Source organism: Paroedura picta, chromosome 15 (assembly GCF_049243985.1).
Source record: "Paroedura picta isolate Pp20150507F chromosome 15, Ppicta_v3.0, whole genome shotgun sequence".
Classification (NCBI taxonomy): domain Eukaryota; kingdom Metazoa; phylum Chordata; class Lepidosauria; order Squamata; family Gekkonidae; genus Paroedura; species Paroedura picta.
In genome coordinates, this window is record NC_135383.1 from 11,732,812 (window position 1) to 11,750,801 (window position 17,990).

Below are 17,990 nucleotides of genomic sequence, written 5' to 3' on the forward strand. Positions count from 1 at the left end.
TGCATCTGCAAGCCCACTGAGAACCAGTTTGGTGTCGTGGTTAGGAGTGCGGATTTCTAATCTGGCATGCCGGGTTCGATTCTGCACTCGCCCACATGCAGCCAGCTGGGTGACCTTGGGCTCGCCATGGCACTGATAAAGCTGTTCTGATCGAGCAGTAATATTGGGGCTCTCTCAGCCTCACTTCCCTCACAGGGTGTCTGTTGTGGGGAGAGGAACGGAAGGCGTCTGTAAACTGCTATGAGACTCCTTCGGGTAGAGAAAAGCAGCATAGAAGAACCAACTCTTCTTCTTCATGTGGAACTGAATTGCAAACAGGAGGTTGTGCAATTTGATGGGTTGTGCAATTTGATGGGAAAGGAGCATTGACAGAGAGATTTTCGGATGCCTTTCCAGGCCAAGATCAGAGCAGAACTAATACTCCAAGATGTAAAAGCGTTCAACTCTTCACATGCTCCATTAACACACAACTCTTTTGGGGTCACCGTCCTTCACTGTTCAGCCATCGGGCCGGGTCCCTAATCATTCCAGCTTTCAGATTAAATAAATAAATAAGTACGATCCAAAGGCTCAGCCTCCTACATTAATCACAGGGGCACAAGTGAAAATAATTGTGGATTATTAAAGCAATTACGGCAGAATCGTTCACACTAGCAAAACTCCATTAATCTTTATTCGAGTCTCTTTGAGTTTGCATCCTTCAAGGCCAATTGGGCTAATTTTGGATCTCTGCAGAGATACATGTTCCTTCACGGAGCATGCATGCGGAAAAACAAAATACATTTTTCATCTGTCCTGAGATGGTCCTGATGTTGCAGAACAAAGCGGTTCGTTGAGAAAGTGGAAGAGGGTCAGGAATATTCATTTTGTTCCTAAAACATTGACGATCCAGTTCAATGCTAAGCAGCTGTCAGCATCTGGCTAAGAACTGTTCTCTACTGCAGCAAACCGAAGCTTCATGTCTACTCAGTGAGATGCTGGACTCCAAAATTAGGTACTTGGAGCTGCCTGTCATAGAATCATAGAATCATAGAGTTGGAAGGGACCTCATGGGTCATCTAGTCCAACCCCCCGCACTATGCAGGACACTCATATCCCAATCGCTCATCTACCTTAACCTGCCACCCCCTTGAGCCTTCACAGAATCAGCCTCTCTGTCAGATGGCTATCCAGCCTCTGCTTAAAGATTTCCAAAGATGGAGAGCCCACCACCTCCCAAGGAAGCCGGTTCCACTGAGAAACCGCTCTGACTGTCAGGAACTACTTCCGGATGTTTAGATGGAATTTCTTTTGAATTAATTTCATCCCATTCATTATGGTCCGTCCCTCTGGGGCAAGAGAGAACAATTCTGCTCCATCCTCCATATGGCACCCTTTTAAATACTGTCACTCAAGGGATTTTAACCCTTTAACTCACAGTTACTTCCACACTCAGAATCTGGCTTTTATAGTACTGTCCATCCCACTAATCAGATTAATTTAGCACAGTGAGCCCACAGATGTAGTGGGTAAGAGCCAGCTTGGTGTAGTGATCAAAAGTGGCAGCTTCTAATCTGGAGAGCTGGGTTCGATTCCTTGTCCCTCCATATGCAGCCAGCTGGGTGACCTTGGGCTAGTCACAGCCCTGATAGTGTGTTCTCACAAAGGAGTCCTCTCAGAGCTCTCTCAGCACCACCTATATCACAGGGTGTTTGTTCTAGGAAGAGGAAGAGAAGGTGATTCTCTCAGGCTTTCTCAACCATGGTTTCATGAAACCCTGGGATTTCTTGACAACCCTGGAAGGGTTTCTTGAATGGGTGGGAGTTAATATATTTATTATATATTTTGGAGATTTGTTAAACATTTATTGGTTGATATGGTCATATACGGTCATGTTGACAGCCCTCTCCCGAAATGTCCAATGATGGGCCTGGAGGGGGTGGGAAGGGGAGGGACCCCGGGTGGGCGTGTCCACAGCTCTGCTTCCCAACCCTATTCTGCACGATCACACCACTTCTGGGGTCTCTTGAGGACTCAAGAGAAGAATGTTTCAGGGATTTCTCAAAAAGTATCCGGTAGTGAGAAACAGCATATAAAAACCAGCTCTTCTTCTAGATTCCCCCCTTTCCACTTGTGAACACACAGAAATTTTCTGATGAATCCCAGCCATGATCTACGACATTTGAATCAGTGTCAGAGATTATACTTGATAATCACTCCATCAACAGCCTAGCAAGATGGAGAGAAAAATTTATGGAATAAAAGGAAGAAGAAGAAGAAGAAGAAGAAGAAGAAGAAGAAGAAGAAGAAGAAGAAGAGAAGGAGGAGGAAGAGTTGGTTCTTATCTGCCACTTTTCTCTACCCAAAGGAGTCTCAAAGCAGCTTACAGTTGCCTTTTCCTCTCCCCACATCAGACACCCTGTGTGGTGGGTGAGGCTGAGAGAGCCCTAATATCACTGCCCGGTCAGAACAGTTTTATCAGTGCTGTGGTGAGCCCAAGGTCACCCAGCTGGCTGCAGGTGGGAGAGCGCAGAATCGAACCCGGCATGCCAGATTAGAAGTCCGCACTTTTAACCACTACACCAAACTCAGCAGATCTGGAAAGGACAAACAGCAGGGGGTTTTGACCCTTGTTCCTCCTGGTTTCCTGGACCAGCGCAATTCGGAATTTGTGCATGAACGCCTCCCCCGGAATGGCCACTTCTTCTTCTAATCACCGAGCCCAGGATCTGGTCTCTAGATACTACCTGACACGTAACCACTAATTGTCTTAGCTACTGTGTAATGCTTCTTTGCTACCATACTCCTTATGACATCGCCATTAAGCTACCTTAAAGAGTTTGGCGGGCAGGCCCCGAATTGGTCTTACATTGCATATTTTCACAGCTTTTCCCTGCCAAGCAGACAGACTCGGCTGTCAAACTTGGGGCTGGATGTCTCAACGCTCTAATTACGTTCTCCTCCACAAAGGGAGAAAATGGCAATATTCTTTTTAATGGAAAAAGGAATCGTTACACATTTGTGCTTGGAATCATCAATGCAATGCGGGGCCATCGATCTAACTGAGCTCTGTCCTCTGACGGGATCTATAGTGAACTTGATCATAAAATTATTTGGGGGATGTGTGTAGTGGAGCAGGTGGCCACGATCTCCCTCCGGAAAGCAGGTGGCCCTGCGTGTATGAAGGTCCCCGACTAGGCTGGTGCGTTTCGGACGCTGAATTGGCCGTTCGAGCCCAAAGCAGCCTTGGCCATTTTTGGCTCGAATGGCTGCTTTGGCGGCCAAAGTGCAGAAGCCTACCCCGAGCTGTTTAAGGCAGGGGTAGTCAAACTGCGGCCCTCCAGATGTCCATGGACTACAATTCCCAGAAGCCCCTGCCAGCAAATGCTGGCAGGGGCTTCTGGGAATTGTAGTCCATGGACATCTGGAGGGCCGCAGTTTGACTACCCCTGGTTTAAGGCCTTAAAGTTAAGAACCAGAACCTTGACAGTCCCCCTATGGTGGGAAGTGCCATCAAGTCAGAATGGACTTGTGGTAACCCCATGGGGTTTTCAAGGTATGAGAGGTTCAGAGGTGTTTGGCCATGGCCTGTCTCTGCCATTTATGGGTTGGAAGCAAATGGCTTCAGTCTGGCCATTTCCCCCTCCTTCCTGGAGCCCCCAGTTTCCCCTCTGAGTTCTGTGTTTTGGTGTCATTTCTATGCACGACGTCTGTACAAGGAGAACCCGGTTTCTTAATGCACAAAGAACGCTGGGAGATTTATCTCTTTTCCCAGGCAGGGGACTGGAATGAAGAAATAAGGAATATCCACCAATGATGATTGACAAGAGAGCCTTAAAGGGAAAAAAAACCCAAAGCAAAACAAGGAAGCGGGGAAATGAAACTGAGCTAGCCGGCTTGCAAAATGCTGACCGTATCCGTCCTTCTCTGCCTGTCCCAAAGCGTCACGTTTTGCCTTGCGCACTCCCATCCCTGCCCCTCCAGTCTTTTCAAACTCCTTCTCGGTGACCTTGTTTGGCAATTCAACCGCCTCCCTTAGAATCCTGCCGGCTATGTTTTCGGGGGAGTCTGTTGACTCACTTCGGGCATTGGGCAGTCAACGTTAAATTCCAATTCCTGCCACCCTCGAGAATGACTCGGCTCTCGATACATCACCATCCTTAGCCGCTGCGTCCTTTGCGGTTGTAAAGCAGGAATCTGCCTGATCTCCTTCCTAATTCTGCCGCGCAAACAAGACCTTTCCATCAAAAGGCCCAGCTGAGTCACTGGGGTTCAGGTAGTCATTTATCAAGGCAGAGGCCTAGATCAGAAGGGAGATGTTGTCACAATGTCTGGATCGGGCCCTGTGCGTTTTCCTTTTTCGGTCATTGCATCCAGATTTCCGTATCAAGATCCAGCCTGCTCCCAGAAACATGCACTCCCACTAATCATAACAACAAGAAACTCATCTTTTGATGAACCTCTTCGCCCCCAGTGGGCTCTATTGCAGCACCATGGACAGAGCCACGGAGGACTCACCTTGAGCGTGCCATCTGCAGTTCCACCAAGTGGACGTAATTGCTGTGCAAGGAGAGACGCCATTCTAACAAGCCCTGGTCTGGGTTACATGGACACGTTCTTGCAAGTGTTTCAGGTGCATGACTCATCCCTCCTGCCTCCTTACATCTCAGGGGCTTGCTTTCCACCACTGCCAACTGAAGCTGTCTCATCGCTTCTTTCCCCAAAAACCTCACGTCCAGGAGAGCCTCAGAAGAGTCCTGCTGGTTCAGACCAGTGGTCCATCTAGTCCTGCATCCTGTCCCACAAAGTAGCTAAACGGGACTCACTACAGGACATAGAAGGCCTTCCGCTGAGGGTATCTCCTGGCTCCGGGATTTTGAGGATTAGTGCCTCTGAATGAAGAGGTTCCCCTCGGTTCCCGAGCTAGCTTTCCCTTGATTTTCTCCTTTCAAAAACCTCGCGGATCCACACAATGGTAGGCTGAGGTCATCTCTCCAGTCCTGGAGCTTTTTCTTGAAATCAGTTCCAGTTCAAAAAACCCACACTGAACAGGCTGAAATAACACGGGGGCAATTGGGTGTCTCTGATTTGATTTTCCAGGCATGTTAGCTGTGCTAAAATCTCGCGACCTTTAGGATGCTCTCGTGTGTCTTTCCCTTTGGGCTGAGCTGCTGGGCGCGTAAAAATAGAAGCCCGTTTAATCAGGATAGAAACCTGCCCTCCCGCCTCTCAGACCTCTTTCTTTGCCAACTGGAACAGAGCGGCTTTTGTTATCTGCAGACTGGCAGCTGCTCTGATGCCTTCTGCCCTTTCCCTCTCTCCTGTCTGTGCCTGGAATGTATCTGCAGAAGCTCCATCTCTGCCTCGACTATTTCCAAATGACGGTGAGGAACAGGCAGTGACAGCTGGCTGGATAGATCGGCGACAGAGATGCTGTCTTGCCCTGTGTGGTGACTGGTTTGAATTGGGTCTTGCCATGGGGCCATGATGGGCGATCATGGCTTCATGGCAGGTGGTGGGCGGGCCATGGGGTGTCTTGAACCACTTCTTCCTGGACAGGTGTCCACCACTCTGATGGAGGCAATGGGATGAACATGCCCTGATGTCTCTTCTTTCTGGTGGTTTCAGCAAAGGAAGGTGGGATGGGATGCCAAGGAGATGTGCTTTTTCAGGAGATGAATGTAGGAATTGACCATAACTCCAAGTGGAATATTGGTCCATCTAGGCAAACATGGCCTTCTGGAGCTAGCAGTTGACAGCAGACATGGTTAAGAGCCACAAACTCTGATCTGAAGAACTGGGTTTGATTCCTCACTCCTCCACATGCAGCCTGCTGGGTGACCTTGGGTGAGTCACAGTTCTCCTAGAGCTGTTCTCACAGAGCAGCTCTCTCAGAACTCTCTTGGCCCCACCTACCTCACAGGGTGACTGCTGTGGGGAGAGGAAGGGAAACGAGAGGGTATCTGGGGCATCCCAGGTGGAGACGCCGCCTCTATCCTCACTCGACTTAGCCACCACCTCCCCTCCAAGCTCAGTCTAAGGGCTTTGGTTTTGGCTGCCTTCCTCTGCCTCCTGCTCCACTTAAAGAACTGGAAGCCTGAGCTGCAGCCAGAACATTAATATTGGATAAAGGTACAAAGAACCAGATGTTCTTTGAATCCACAGTGCAAGAGAGAAGGAGAGACAGAGCAAGAGGCAGTTCCCAGGCACCAAGAAGAGCTGGAAGAACCGCAGAAACAAAATCCAAAAGCCAGCTGAGTTTTATTTGTTTGCTTGCTTAATTAAATTTATCTGGCGCCTCTCCCTGCCCAGTGGCCTTGAGGTGGCTAGCAACAGTTAAAACATTAACAAGTCTGTTTAAAAACATAATCCAAATGAGACTAGAGAGCAGCCCTCATGAACCAAGGCCAACTAACGAACAGCCAGATGGAAGCACTCTGGTTACAGGCCCTGAGGAACATAGGGAAGTCCTGCAGGGCATGTGTACCATCTGACAGCTGGTTCCAACAGGACGGGGGCCATCACAACGGAGACCCTTGTCCTGGTGGATGCCAGGCAGATGTCCCAGGGGCCAGACACCACAAATAGGCTGGAAGGTGAAGAACCCACGTTTCCAAGGGGAAGAGGTTGAAAAAGGCAGTCCTCCAGGTATCATAGAATCACAGAATCATAGAATCATAGAGTTGGAATGGGCCAGACAGGCCATCTAGTCCAACCCCCTGCTCAACGCAGGATCAGCCCAAAGCATCCTAAAGCATGAAGGCCCCAGACCATTTAGGGCTTTCAAGATCATCACCCACACTTTGAACATGATCTGGAATTCCATTGACAGCTGGTGTAGCGGTTTCGAGACAGGATGGATATCCTCTCTCCACGGAGAACCCATTGGCAATCTTCTTGCTGCTTTCTGGGTTGTATAAATATAAATATAAATATAAATATAAATATAAATATAAATATAAATATAAATATAAATATAAATATAAATATAAATATAAATATAAATATAAATATAAATATAAATATAAATATAAATATAAATATAAATGAAAGAATGAATGAATGGACGAATGAACGAACGGACGAATGAACGAACGAATGAACGGATGAATGAACGAATGAATGAACGAACGAATGAATGAATGAATGAACGAACAAATGAACGAACAAATGAATGAATGAATGAATGTATTTTCTGGAGCACCTTTCAGGGTAGCCCTACACACAGTCACTTACAATTCGGGTTACAATTCAGGTTATTCCAATTGGCTGGCAACTTCCCCCCCTCACTTTCTCTCTCTCTCTGATCTTTCCTTCCCCACATCCATCTGTCTTGTTTATTTCCTGTCATATACCCAATCTTGTTTCTGTGAGAATGTAGTACTGATAATATACATCGTGTCATGACAGCAAGAGCATCAGTAAGAAAAGCCAGCTGCTGATGGCATCAGGAGGGAAGTTAGGAGGAAACCACACAAGGGGAACGGGGGAGAGAGGACAAAGCTCTCACAGCTGTAAGCTTCCTCTGAGTCCGCAGGAGATGAGTCTCTGCACTTCCCAGTCTCATCAAAGGTTAATAATAATAATGATCATTGTTTTTGTAACATCAAATGGGTGAACAATAAAATACTACAATATAAATGTAATAATCATAAGTATTCTATCAATTAGGCAATGAAGAATAAGCATAGAGAAGATTTTCACATTACTGTTCTAAACCAGATGTTATTCATTGTTGGCCCAATTTCGAGTAAAGTGATACGAGGATCTGGGGAGAGGGTTATGCAGCAAATTTCCTTCTTTGCACGAGCTGTCTCTGAAGCTCTATGATCATTTAAAATGCCACTCCCCCACCTTTTATTTTTGCGGCACAATCTTCCCTGGAGGCTTGACCGCTATAGCGCTAAGCCAATATAGCACCAATGGAGTCCATGGAGTCAAGGCATTTAATGGTGTTGCTATAGCGCTGTCTGGAAGGACAGAAGAAAATCCATTCACGAAAATCCATTCACGATATCAGTTTGAACAAGGCCTCTGTACCTCCCGTCCACTTGGTCCACTCCAGTTTTTAAGCCGCATAGATGCCAAGACAGGGGTGACCAAACTGTGGCTCTCCAGAGGTCCATGGACTACAATTCCCATGAGCCTCAGGGGATCATGGGAATTGCAGTACATGGTCCTCTGGAGAGCTAAAGTTTGGCCACCTCTGCACTAGGGCCTTGCTACCTGCCCAGTCCCCATTGGTTTCCTTGCCCTCTGGCAGGGCCTTCTGTGATTGGTGCACCAGAATACTGCCAGGCTAGGTAACTTTGACATCACAATAGAGCCATCAGAGGGCCCCTGTCAAAGACCCCTCCCCTCCATCCCAGAGCAGATGGCCCACTGGCCTTCAACGAGGCATCGCCTGCACTGGACCAAGCAACAAGGCAGCCAGTATGTTGGTAAGGTTCCAAAACTGACCTGCCAACCCTGATCCTTAAGGGACTTCCCTTCCCATCCTCTCCATCTTTAGTTAGAATCATAGATTCCTAGAGTTGGAAGGGGCTAGACAGGCCATCTAGTCCCACCTCCTGCTCAATGCAGGATCAGCCTCAAGCATCCAGGATAAGTATCTGTCCGGCCACTGCTTGAAGACAGCCAGTGAGGGGGAGCTCACCACCTCCTTAGGAAGCCAATTCCACTGCTGAACTACTCTGTGAAAATTTTTTTCCTGATATCTAGCCCATATCGTTCTCCAGGTAGTTTAAACCCATTACTGCAGGTTCTCTCCTCTGCTGTCAACAGGAAACTTTCCCTGCCCTCCTCTAAGCTGACCACTTTTCAAATACTTAAAAATGGCAACCATGTCCTCTCTCCGCCTTCTCCAAGCTGGACATTCCCGATTCCCTCAGCCGTTCCTCCTAGGGCTTGGTCCCCAGGCCCTGGATCATTGTCTTGATTGGGTCAGCTCCAAGGACTGTTGTTGGGTCAGCTCCAAGAACCCGCTTCCTTTTACGGCTGGCTCCATTTCTATCCTGACTCTGTGCCTGTCTACTACAGCTGTCTACCTGCAGCTGGCAACCTCCTAGCGACCTATGACCATATCCTGCAGCAACTAGCTCCAAGAGTGAATTACAGTAATTCCTTTTGCTGGTCCGGAGTCTATTTTGCAAGTTAATTTCATCGGGCGACGCCGAGAGGAAAGAAGCAAACGGAGGAAGGAAACAGAAGTCCTCTAAACCGACTTCTTCCTTTCTGTACACCTTTTTTTATTATGGGCGTTATGATCTCCCAGAGAATTCTCCCCCCCCCCAAAAAAAACCCCTCCCTTTTGCTCTCCTTCTCTCTTATTCAGGGAGGTGCTCTGTCTAATCCAGTGATCTTTCCCGGCCCTGAAGTGATCCTCTTCTGATGAGACGGGGTGACCAGAACTGTTCGCGGTGCTCCCGGAATGGCCGCTCCTTAGATTTCAATAATGGCCCAGATCGGGGCAATTTTCATTTCAATCGCAGCCCTAATCACTCCTTTCTCTGGCTGAACATTTGGGTTCCCAGAAGCCCAACTCGCTTTCATGGGTTGTTACAGCCAATTCAGAACTCGTGAGCGTTTCTGTGAAGCGAGGACGGTGACGATTTCTTTTCCGCCCCCATGTGCCCAACTTTGCATGGTCTGGCGTTAGATTCCTTTTGTTGTCCCCCTCTGAACACTCCCAAGGTTGGAATCGGGAAGGTATGAACATGCAGATCTCATAGAATCATAGAATCATAGAATCATAGAGTTGGAAGGGGCCATAGAGGCCATAGAATCATAGAGTTGGAAGGGGCCATACAGGCCATAGAATCATAGAATCATAGAATCATAGAGTTGGAAGGGGCCATACAGGCCATAGAATCATAGAATCATAGAGTTGGAAGGGGCCATAGAGGCCATAGAATCATAGAGTTGGAAGGGGCCATACAGGCCATAGAATCATCGAATCATAGAATCATAGAGTTGGCAGGGGCCATACAGGCCATCTAGTCCAACCCCCTGCTCAACGCAGGATCAGCCCAGAGCATTCTAAAACATCCTAAACCTCCCTCCCTTATTTCATTTCGAGAGGCAGCGTGGTGTGGTGGGTAAGGGCAGAGGCTTCTAATCTGGCAGGCTGGGTTTCGTTCCCTGTTTTTCCACACACAGACAGCAGGGTGACCTTGGGCTCACCACAGTCCTGACAGTGCTGTTCTAACCAAGCAGTTCTGTCAGAGCTCTCTCAGCTTCACCTTGTGGGGAGAAGAAGGGAAAGGTGTTTGTAAGCCACTTTTGGGGGCTCCTGTGGATAGCGAAAAACCGAATATTAAAAAAACAGCTCTTCTTCGTTCTCATGCATGTTCAGGAAGACTATTTTTGTCTTGCCTGTTTTCTTTGACAAGTCTTCTGTCTGTGCCTGCACAGCAGCGCATGTGCTCCACAAGCTGCAGACTCCAGTTCTTTCTGATCCTTTGCTTCTCCCCCCACCTCCCCCACCTCCCCCAGCCTCCCACTCCTGGTGAACTCAAGGAAGGGGCGCAGCTCCATGGTGAAGGAGCTGCTCAGCATGTAGAAGGCTCCAAGTTCAATTCCCACCTCCTCCCGTTAAAAGGATCCAGTAGTGGGGGAAAGACATCTGTCTGAGACCCCAGAGAGCTGCCACCAGACAAAGCAGACAAGAGCGAGCAGGATATGAGAGCCAGTGCGGGGTAGGGGTTAAGAGTGGCAGCCTCTAATCTGCCAGTCTGAGCTATCCAGATCAGGAGGAAGAGGAAGAGGAAGAAGAAGAGCTGGGTATTTTTATGCCTGCTTTTCATGACCTGAAGGAGGCCTGTCATGGCTTGCAATCACCATTCCCTCCCTTTCCCCATAACGGACACCCTGTGAGGTAGGTGAAGCAGAGAAAGCTCTAAGAGAACTGCTCTGAAACAGCAGCTTTAACGAAACTGGGAGTAGCCCAAGGTCATCCCGCTGCTGCATGTGGAGGTGTGGGGAATCAAACCTGCCTCTCCAGATTCCAGGCCACCACTCTTATGCACTAGTCCACACTGGTTCTAAGAGCACTAAAACCATTGATTTAAAACAGGGAAGCACTAAGTGTCCATCAGAATCTCGCTAAACCTTTTATTTGTTTGTTTGTTTGTTTGTTTATTTATTTATTATATTTATATACCACCCTCCCCGGGGGCTCAGGGCGGTTTACATAATAACATAAGAACAAGACATAGAACAGTCTATAAAACATTTGAATAACCGTGCAATAATAACTGATAATTGTAAACATATAACATTAGAATGCATTTTCTGCTGCTCCGGAAGGCCTGAAGAAATGGCCCATGTCTCACCTCTTCGGAAGAGGAACAGGAGTTCAGTACTCCAGAGTCGGTCCCCGATGAGGACCTCCAGCAACCCAGCCTGAGGTCACAATTTAAACCCCCTCCAAGAAGTATGAGAGGGTCCGTCTGGCATTTGTTTCATTCTGTCATCACAACAACCCTGCGAGGCCAGTCAAGCTAGAGAGACAGGGATTGTTCCAAGGTCACCGGGTGGGCTCCATGGGTCAGCAAAGAGCTGAAGAGTCGTGCTGGGTATTTTGAATGCGTACGTTGCCTTGGTCCTGAAACACACACACACACACACACGTCCAGCTCAGTGCTCCTTCTCATGCAAAACTTGCCAGCCCAGACACTCAAAGCCCACTTACGCTGCAGCCAGAACTAAGTAGACAGACCGAGGTCTGACTCTGCAGAAAGAAGCTTCCCAGGTCTGCACTGCAGGTCCCCTGACGGCTCTGCTCATTTATATATAAGGCCGGCCGCTCTTCCAAACAGCAGTGCAACCACAATGACGTGCATTATCGCCACAATCTTGTTGAACATGCAGAGCGAAATCCATAAAAGATGAATGAAGATTATGCGCTGGACTCCAGACGGCTGCTCAGCATTAAAACTCGAAATAAAATCAACTGGGGACGTGGGGAGGGAGCACAGGCAGGAGACGTTTCTTCCAAAAGTTTCTCCCCACCGGTCAGAGTCCGACGACGACGCAGCCCTGAATGTTGTCGAGCCGATTCGGAGGAAGCTTTTGAGATTTGAAATCTGTGCTCAAGGCAGGGTCAAATTTGGCTAGGTTTTGGACCTCCAAGTCCTGATGCAGAGGTGGCAATGGCAAACGTCTCTTGCCTTGAAGCGGCAGCTTCTAATCTGGTGAGCCTCCCTATGCTCCTCTATGTGTGGCCAGCCGGGAGGCTTTGGGCTAGTCACAGTCCTGATAGAGCTGTTTTTGCAGAGCAGTTCTCCCAGAGCCCTCTCAACCCCATCTAGCTCACAGGGGTCACGGGAAAGAAAGGGAAGGTGATTGTAAGCCGCTTCGAGGCTCCTTTGAGCAGAGAAAAGCGGGGTATCAAAGCCAACGCTTCTCCCTTTTCCTCCCAGAAGTTAATTTGTTGTTTTCGTTTCCTGGTTTCTCCAGGGGGTGGAATGGTTGCATGGGAGAGCACCCGCTCTTGTCAGATCCACGAAGCTAAGTGGGGCTTAGTATCCGGATGGGAGACCACCAAGGAAGGCTGTGCAGAGGACAGCAACGACAAACTCACCCAGACTCTCACTTGCCTTGAAAGCCCTTGGCTGGGGTGCTGTAAGTCAGTGGTGACTTGACCACCCACAGGCCTGTAGGCCGTTTCTCCAAAGACCTGATCAAGCCTGTGTCTTTTGAGACCCTCCCTTTGGTATATTTGCTTCGAAGGGAAGCAGTAAATAGTCTCAATTCCATATGTCCATGGACTACAATTCCTATGAGCCACTGCCAGCATTTGCAGGGGCTCATGGGAATTGTAGTCCATGGACATCTGGAGGACCACAGGTTGACTACCCCTGGTGTAGGGGCCGGGTGGTGAGGGAGTGCCTGAGGACCACCAGTGCCCCACAGAGGCAAAATGAGTCCAGAACGGAGAATGTTCGTTCCCTCGCGGGAGGACTCAGTCGGAGAGTGTCTTTAAAAATGCAGCCTTCAAACGACGCGTTTGAATTTTTGATGGGGCTGAATAGCTCTTTTTAAGATCTGCCGGGGAAGATAAGCAGCCGAATTCAAGCTTCCTAAATGGGAAGACTTTTAACCGGGCAGAGATTGTGGGCGCTCCAAAGGAGCACGGCTTCAATTCTGCTGTCAGCCGGAACGCACAGGAGGCAATATTTATTTATTTATCTCGGTTTCTAGGCGGCCCCTCTCCAAAAAGGTCTCGGGGCGGCTTAGAGCATCATGAATAAGGCTGCGATAAAAAACTTGAAAATTCTGAAAAATTCAACTAAAACAGTGAGAGTGCCCCGGCGAGTCTCCCGTGTTCAAAGCTCGGTGGACTTACGGAACTCAGTGCCATGTGAGAAGCCGGCGGCTTTAAAAGGGAGCTGGGACAAATTTGAGAGGCATAAACAGTGAAATAAAAACAGACCTCTGAATACTAGATGCCAGGGAAAACAGGAGGTGACTAGCATCTATACTCTCTGCTTGTGAGTTTTCAAGAAGTACTTGGTTGGACGTATTGTTATTGTTATTGTTGTTGTTGTTGTCAATTTGATTTATTCCCTGTCACTCCCTGACGGCTCGTGGCGGGTTACAAAAACTGGGGGGGGGGAAATCCCCTAAAAACCACAATGAGGGCTTGCACGGGAGTTGCATAAGGACTTTTGTAGACCCTTGTCAGTAATGCTGCCAAATTCTCAAGCTTTTGTTTCCCAGATGCACTGCTCCTGAAGTTTCTTTCATGCTCCCTTCTTTGGAAGAGTTCTTCTTCTTTGGAAGTTTTTAAGCAGAGGCTAGAGAGCCATCTGACAGAGATGCTGATTCTTTAAATTGTGGGCGGGTGGGCAGAAGGGATTATGTCAGTGCTTGGCTCTCGTGGCTCTTTCTTGCATGCCCAGGAAAATGGCCAATTGCCATTTCATCAAGGAGTGAATTTCTTCCAGGCCAGATTGGCTAGAGCAGAGGTTCTCAACCTTCCTAATGCCACGACCCTTTAATACAGTTCCCCATAAAATTATGCAAGGGTTCTTTCACAGAAATTAAACCAAAACTGACCAATGGCGTGAAGATCCATGGTTCATGATTGTATATAAATTTGTTTTTTCCAGAGTTTCTCAGTTCAGTTCTGCCTCTTGACCCACCATTTTGATCTCATTCTTTTCCGCTGCTCCAGACAGACAAACGCTCTATCTCGATCTACCCCGCAAGGCTGTTGTGCAGATGCCACCCGGTAAAGCTGCTTGCCCTGCCGCAACCCCTGTGAAAGGGTCATTCAACCCCCAAAGGGGTCCCGACCTCTAGGTTGAGAACCACTGGGCTAGAGGCTTGGACTAGATGACCCTGGAGGTCCCTTCCAACTCCATGATTCTATGATTCCCCTTTTCACCTTTGACTGCTGCTTCTTCCTTCCCTTCCCTGATGCATCATGGGTGTGATCCTGGGCAATCAGGCATCCCACAGCAGACAGGATGGGGTGTCCCATGCCCACCTGTTCAGGTTGTATGACTTGGCTGCTTGGAGATTGGTTGAAAACGCCATCAGTATATTTGACGGTGCTTGACAGGTGGCTTTGCTGCATTCCTTCCTAACCATGCCGTCTGGCACAACTGGCTTTTCACGCATGTGTGCTCACCCAGAATCCAATCAAATTCTGCTCCGTTCCTTGCTCCATTTGGCTGGCAAAGGCTGAAATAAACAATTAGATCCCTTGCAAATCATAAAAATCAGCCGTGCATAAATGCTCTATTTCAATAAAATTCGACCCTTTGTTCTTTGCCTGCACACTCCTTCGTAATGCTCCGAGCTGCCAGTCGGTGTGATTTGCCTGCATCTTTGCGCATGCGCGGTTTCTTGGCAAACGGGCAGCTAGTGAAACCCCAACATTAATCAGTTCAGCAGGCATTCAAGAAGAAGAAGAAGAAGCAGAAGCAGAAGAAGAAGAAGAAGAAGAAGAAGTTGGTTCTTATATGCTGCTTTTCTCTACCCAAAGGAGTCTCAAAGTGGCTTACAGTCACCTTCCCATTCCTCTCCCCACAACAGACACCACATGAGGTAGGTAGGGGTGAGAGAGCCCTGAGAGAACTGCTCGGTCAGAGCAGCTTTATCAGTGCTATGGTGAGCTCGAGGTCATCCATCTGGTTGCATGTGGGGGAGATCAAGATGGGCAGCCATGCTGGTAGAATAGAGAAAGAGAAATGAAAGGCAGAAGAAAAGAGCCAGAGTCCAGGAGGACCTTACAGACCAGAAAAACTTCTGGCAGAGAAGGTGGTTTTGTGAGTCGCTGCTAACTTCTTCAGATACCACTGAAGAAGTGAACAGTGACCGATGTAAACTCATCCTGCCACATATTTGGTTGGTCTCTAAACTGGTCCTGGACTCTGACTCTTTTCTAGGAATATCACTGAATGCAGCAGGACATTCTCAACCAGGGTTTCATGAAACCGTGGTGTTTCTTGGCATCCCTGGAAAAATTCCTGAAAGGGGGGAGGAGTTAATTTTTAATATATGTATATGTATATTTGCTAAACATTTATAGGGGGATATGACCATATATGGTCATGCTGGCCATCCCAAACTGGCCAATGATCAGCCTGAAGGGGAGGGGCCCCAGGTGGGCGTGTCCACAACTCTGCTTCCCAATCATATTCTGCACGATCGCGCCACTTCTGGGGTTTCCTGAAACCCGAAGAATGTTTCAGGGGTTTCTCAATGGCAAAGAAGTCAAGAAAGGCGGAACCAGAGAGATAACTATGTCCATCTGGCAAAACCTCTTACGGTAGCTGTTAAAACATTTTAAAGTTTGGATGTTTAGAAGTCTGGAGGAGGAGGAGCCAGACAGATCTTCCTTGCCCTGGCCTCAACCGAACGCCTGACGCAAGAGCTCCCTCTTGCAGGCCCTGCAGAACTGAGAGGGCTCCGACAGGACCCCACAGTGTCAGAATTCCCAAGGTCCCTGCAGACTCAGAAAGGTCGGGCACCCTCACTTTAGACTTCTCTGTGCTACGCCCGCATGCACACACCAGCAGCCCTACAGAACGCAGCCTGCATGGCCGTAACGCTCCATTAAATTGTGCTGTCTCTTCCGCAGGGGAAAACGGCATCCGCCCCCATGTCTATCCCCCAGAGGCAGAGACAGGAAGGCTTCTATTGCCCGCCTGGCTACCAGTCGGAGTACACCCTCTTCCACACCTCGCGGATCATCAAGTACGTCTTCTTGGACGGGAGTCAGAACATTGTCCCCTCGCACGTCTCTCCCAGCTTCGAGTCCCAGGGGAGCTACCTGGAGCCTCCCAAGGGTTACTATTATCCCCTCGTCATTCCTGACCACAGCCTGGCCAGCTCCTACTGGATACCTGACCCTGGGCGTCTCCCCATCTTCGTCACCCTCTCCAAGAGCCAGGAGAAGGCCAGCGGGGGTTGGGGGCAGCCCCCCGTCCCCCAGGATCGGCTGCCTGTTTTCCGGCAGTTGTGTGGGGAAGCGGCGATGTCGTACACCCGTGGTTCTAAGGGTGTGCAGGGTCCCAGAATTATCGACAGCGAACTGGGCAAAGTTGAAGAGCAAGGACTGGACAAACCAATGGCGAGAGAGATGGAGGAGGAGGATGAAGAAGAGGCAAGCAACTGCATGCCCCTGATTACTCTCAGGGAAAGGGAGGCAAAGCCCTAGGGGAGTGTTTTTCCAAATTCACAATAAAAGGTTTGGTGCCAAAAGTCCTGGCTTCTTTTCCCTCCCCCATGGAAACGGTGTATTTTTAGTTTGGTAATCATGGAAGCATAGAGCTGGAAGGGGCCAGACAGGCTGTCTAGTCCAACCCCCTGCTCAATGTGGGATCATAGAATCCTAGAGTTGGAAGTGGTCAGACAGGCTGTCTAGTCCAACCCCCTGCTCAATGCAGGATCATAGGCTCATAGAGTTGGAAGGAAATTGTTAGGAGAAAATTGTTAGGAGGGGATTGTAATGAGAAAGAGAAAGGTCCCAGTTTCGTGGCTGGAGTAGCACAGGAAGTGATGTCATCACCATACCATGATGTTGCGAAGGCACTCTGGTATTTGGGCAAAAAACTCTATGGTAAAACTGGCTTCTCCCTACCTGCATGCCAATACTCTGTTACTTAGAATCTCATTCCAGGACATTTCAAAGCCTTGACCGAGTGGGCAAAAATCCTCAGCGCTGTGGGTTTGATGACGATAATGCAGAATACTTTTTTGACCCGCAGGAATGTTCTTTTGGAAAGCGACCCCCCCCCCCCCAGAGCCACAAACTTTGGCACCCGATTGCACCACCAGCCCACATGAACGTACCACCAGATCCCACTCTCGCTTGCTGGCTTATATAGCTGCTCATTGGAGTGGGTCACAACTGGAAAGGGACTGACCTTGGGGCAAGCCCAGCATGACGCCAGGAACCCTCCAAGCCAACCGCCCACTTCAATCTGCTGGCGGTTCTCCCTCCAAGCACCTTTCCGCCCCTCATTCCAAGCAACGGCGCCTGTGAGATCCCTGGGCGCACTCCTCATTAACAAATTAACTGCAGTTGCCTTCTCCATATTTCCCCGTGCCCCGAAGGTCTCGCAGTCAAGAGCCGCACCAGGTACCATCATAATGCAACGCGGCCAGCCGGCACGAGCCGGCTCCAGATCTTGTACAACGTGAGCTGGGCCACAGCCAAAGTGGGTCCAGGCACTCTGGCAGCGAGAAGGGTGCGGGAGAGGGGGAGGGCGGGGAGGAGAAAGACGAAAAGCAATTATGGAGGCACTTGATCCACTTCCCTTTTACTGACAATATTATGCTTTGGCGCAAAGAGGGCTAATCTCGGCCTCCAAATGGCCCTGGTGACCTTTCCTAATGGAAACCGTTTAAATCTTTCAAAAATTTACATGAAAACGTTTACTTTTCTCCAGAAGGAACGGCCGCTCCCTTCCTTCCTCTGGCCACGGCTTACAACCCGGCCTGCTCCCCCCCCCCTCCCGCCTGCCACGGCCAGCCCATCTGTCAGAGCCCTGACA

General features: G+C 49.0%; 1 protein-coding gene across 1 annotated transcript; it reads left to right on the plus strand.

The window, feature by feature from the left end:
• The first annotated feature begins 8,316 nt into the window (after positions 1-8,316).
• LOC143824581 (uncharacterized) lies at positions 8,317-16,695 on the plus strand. Its single transcript, XM_077312010.1, has 2 exons — positions 8,317-8,420; positions 16,073-16,695. The coding sequence occupies exons 1-2, from the start codon at positions 8,415-8,417 to the stop codon at positions 16,649-16,651; spliced, it is 585 nt and encodes a 194-aa protein (XP_077168125.1). The 5' UTR covers positions 8,317-8,414; the 3' UTR covers positions 16,652-16,695.
• The last annotated feature ends 1,295 nt before the right edge of the window (positions 16,696-17,990 follow it).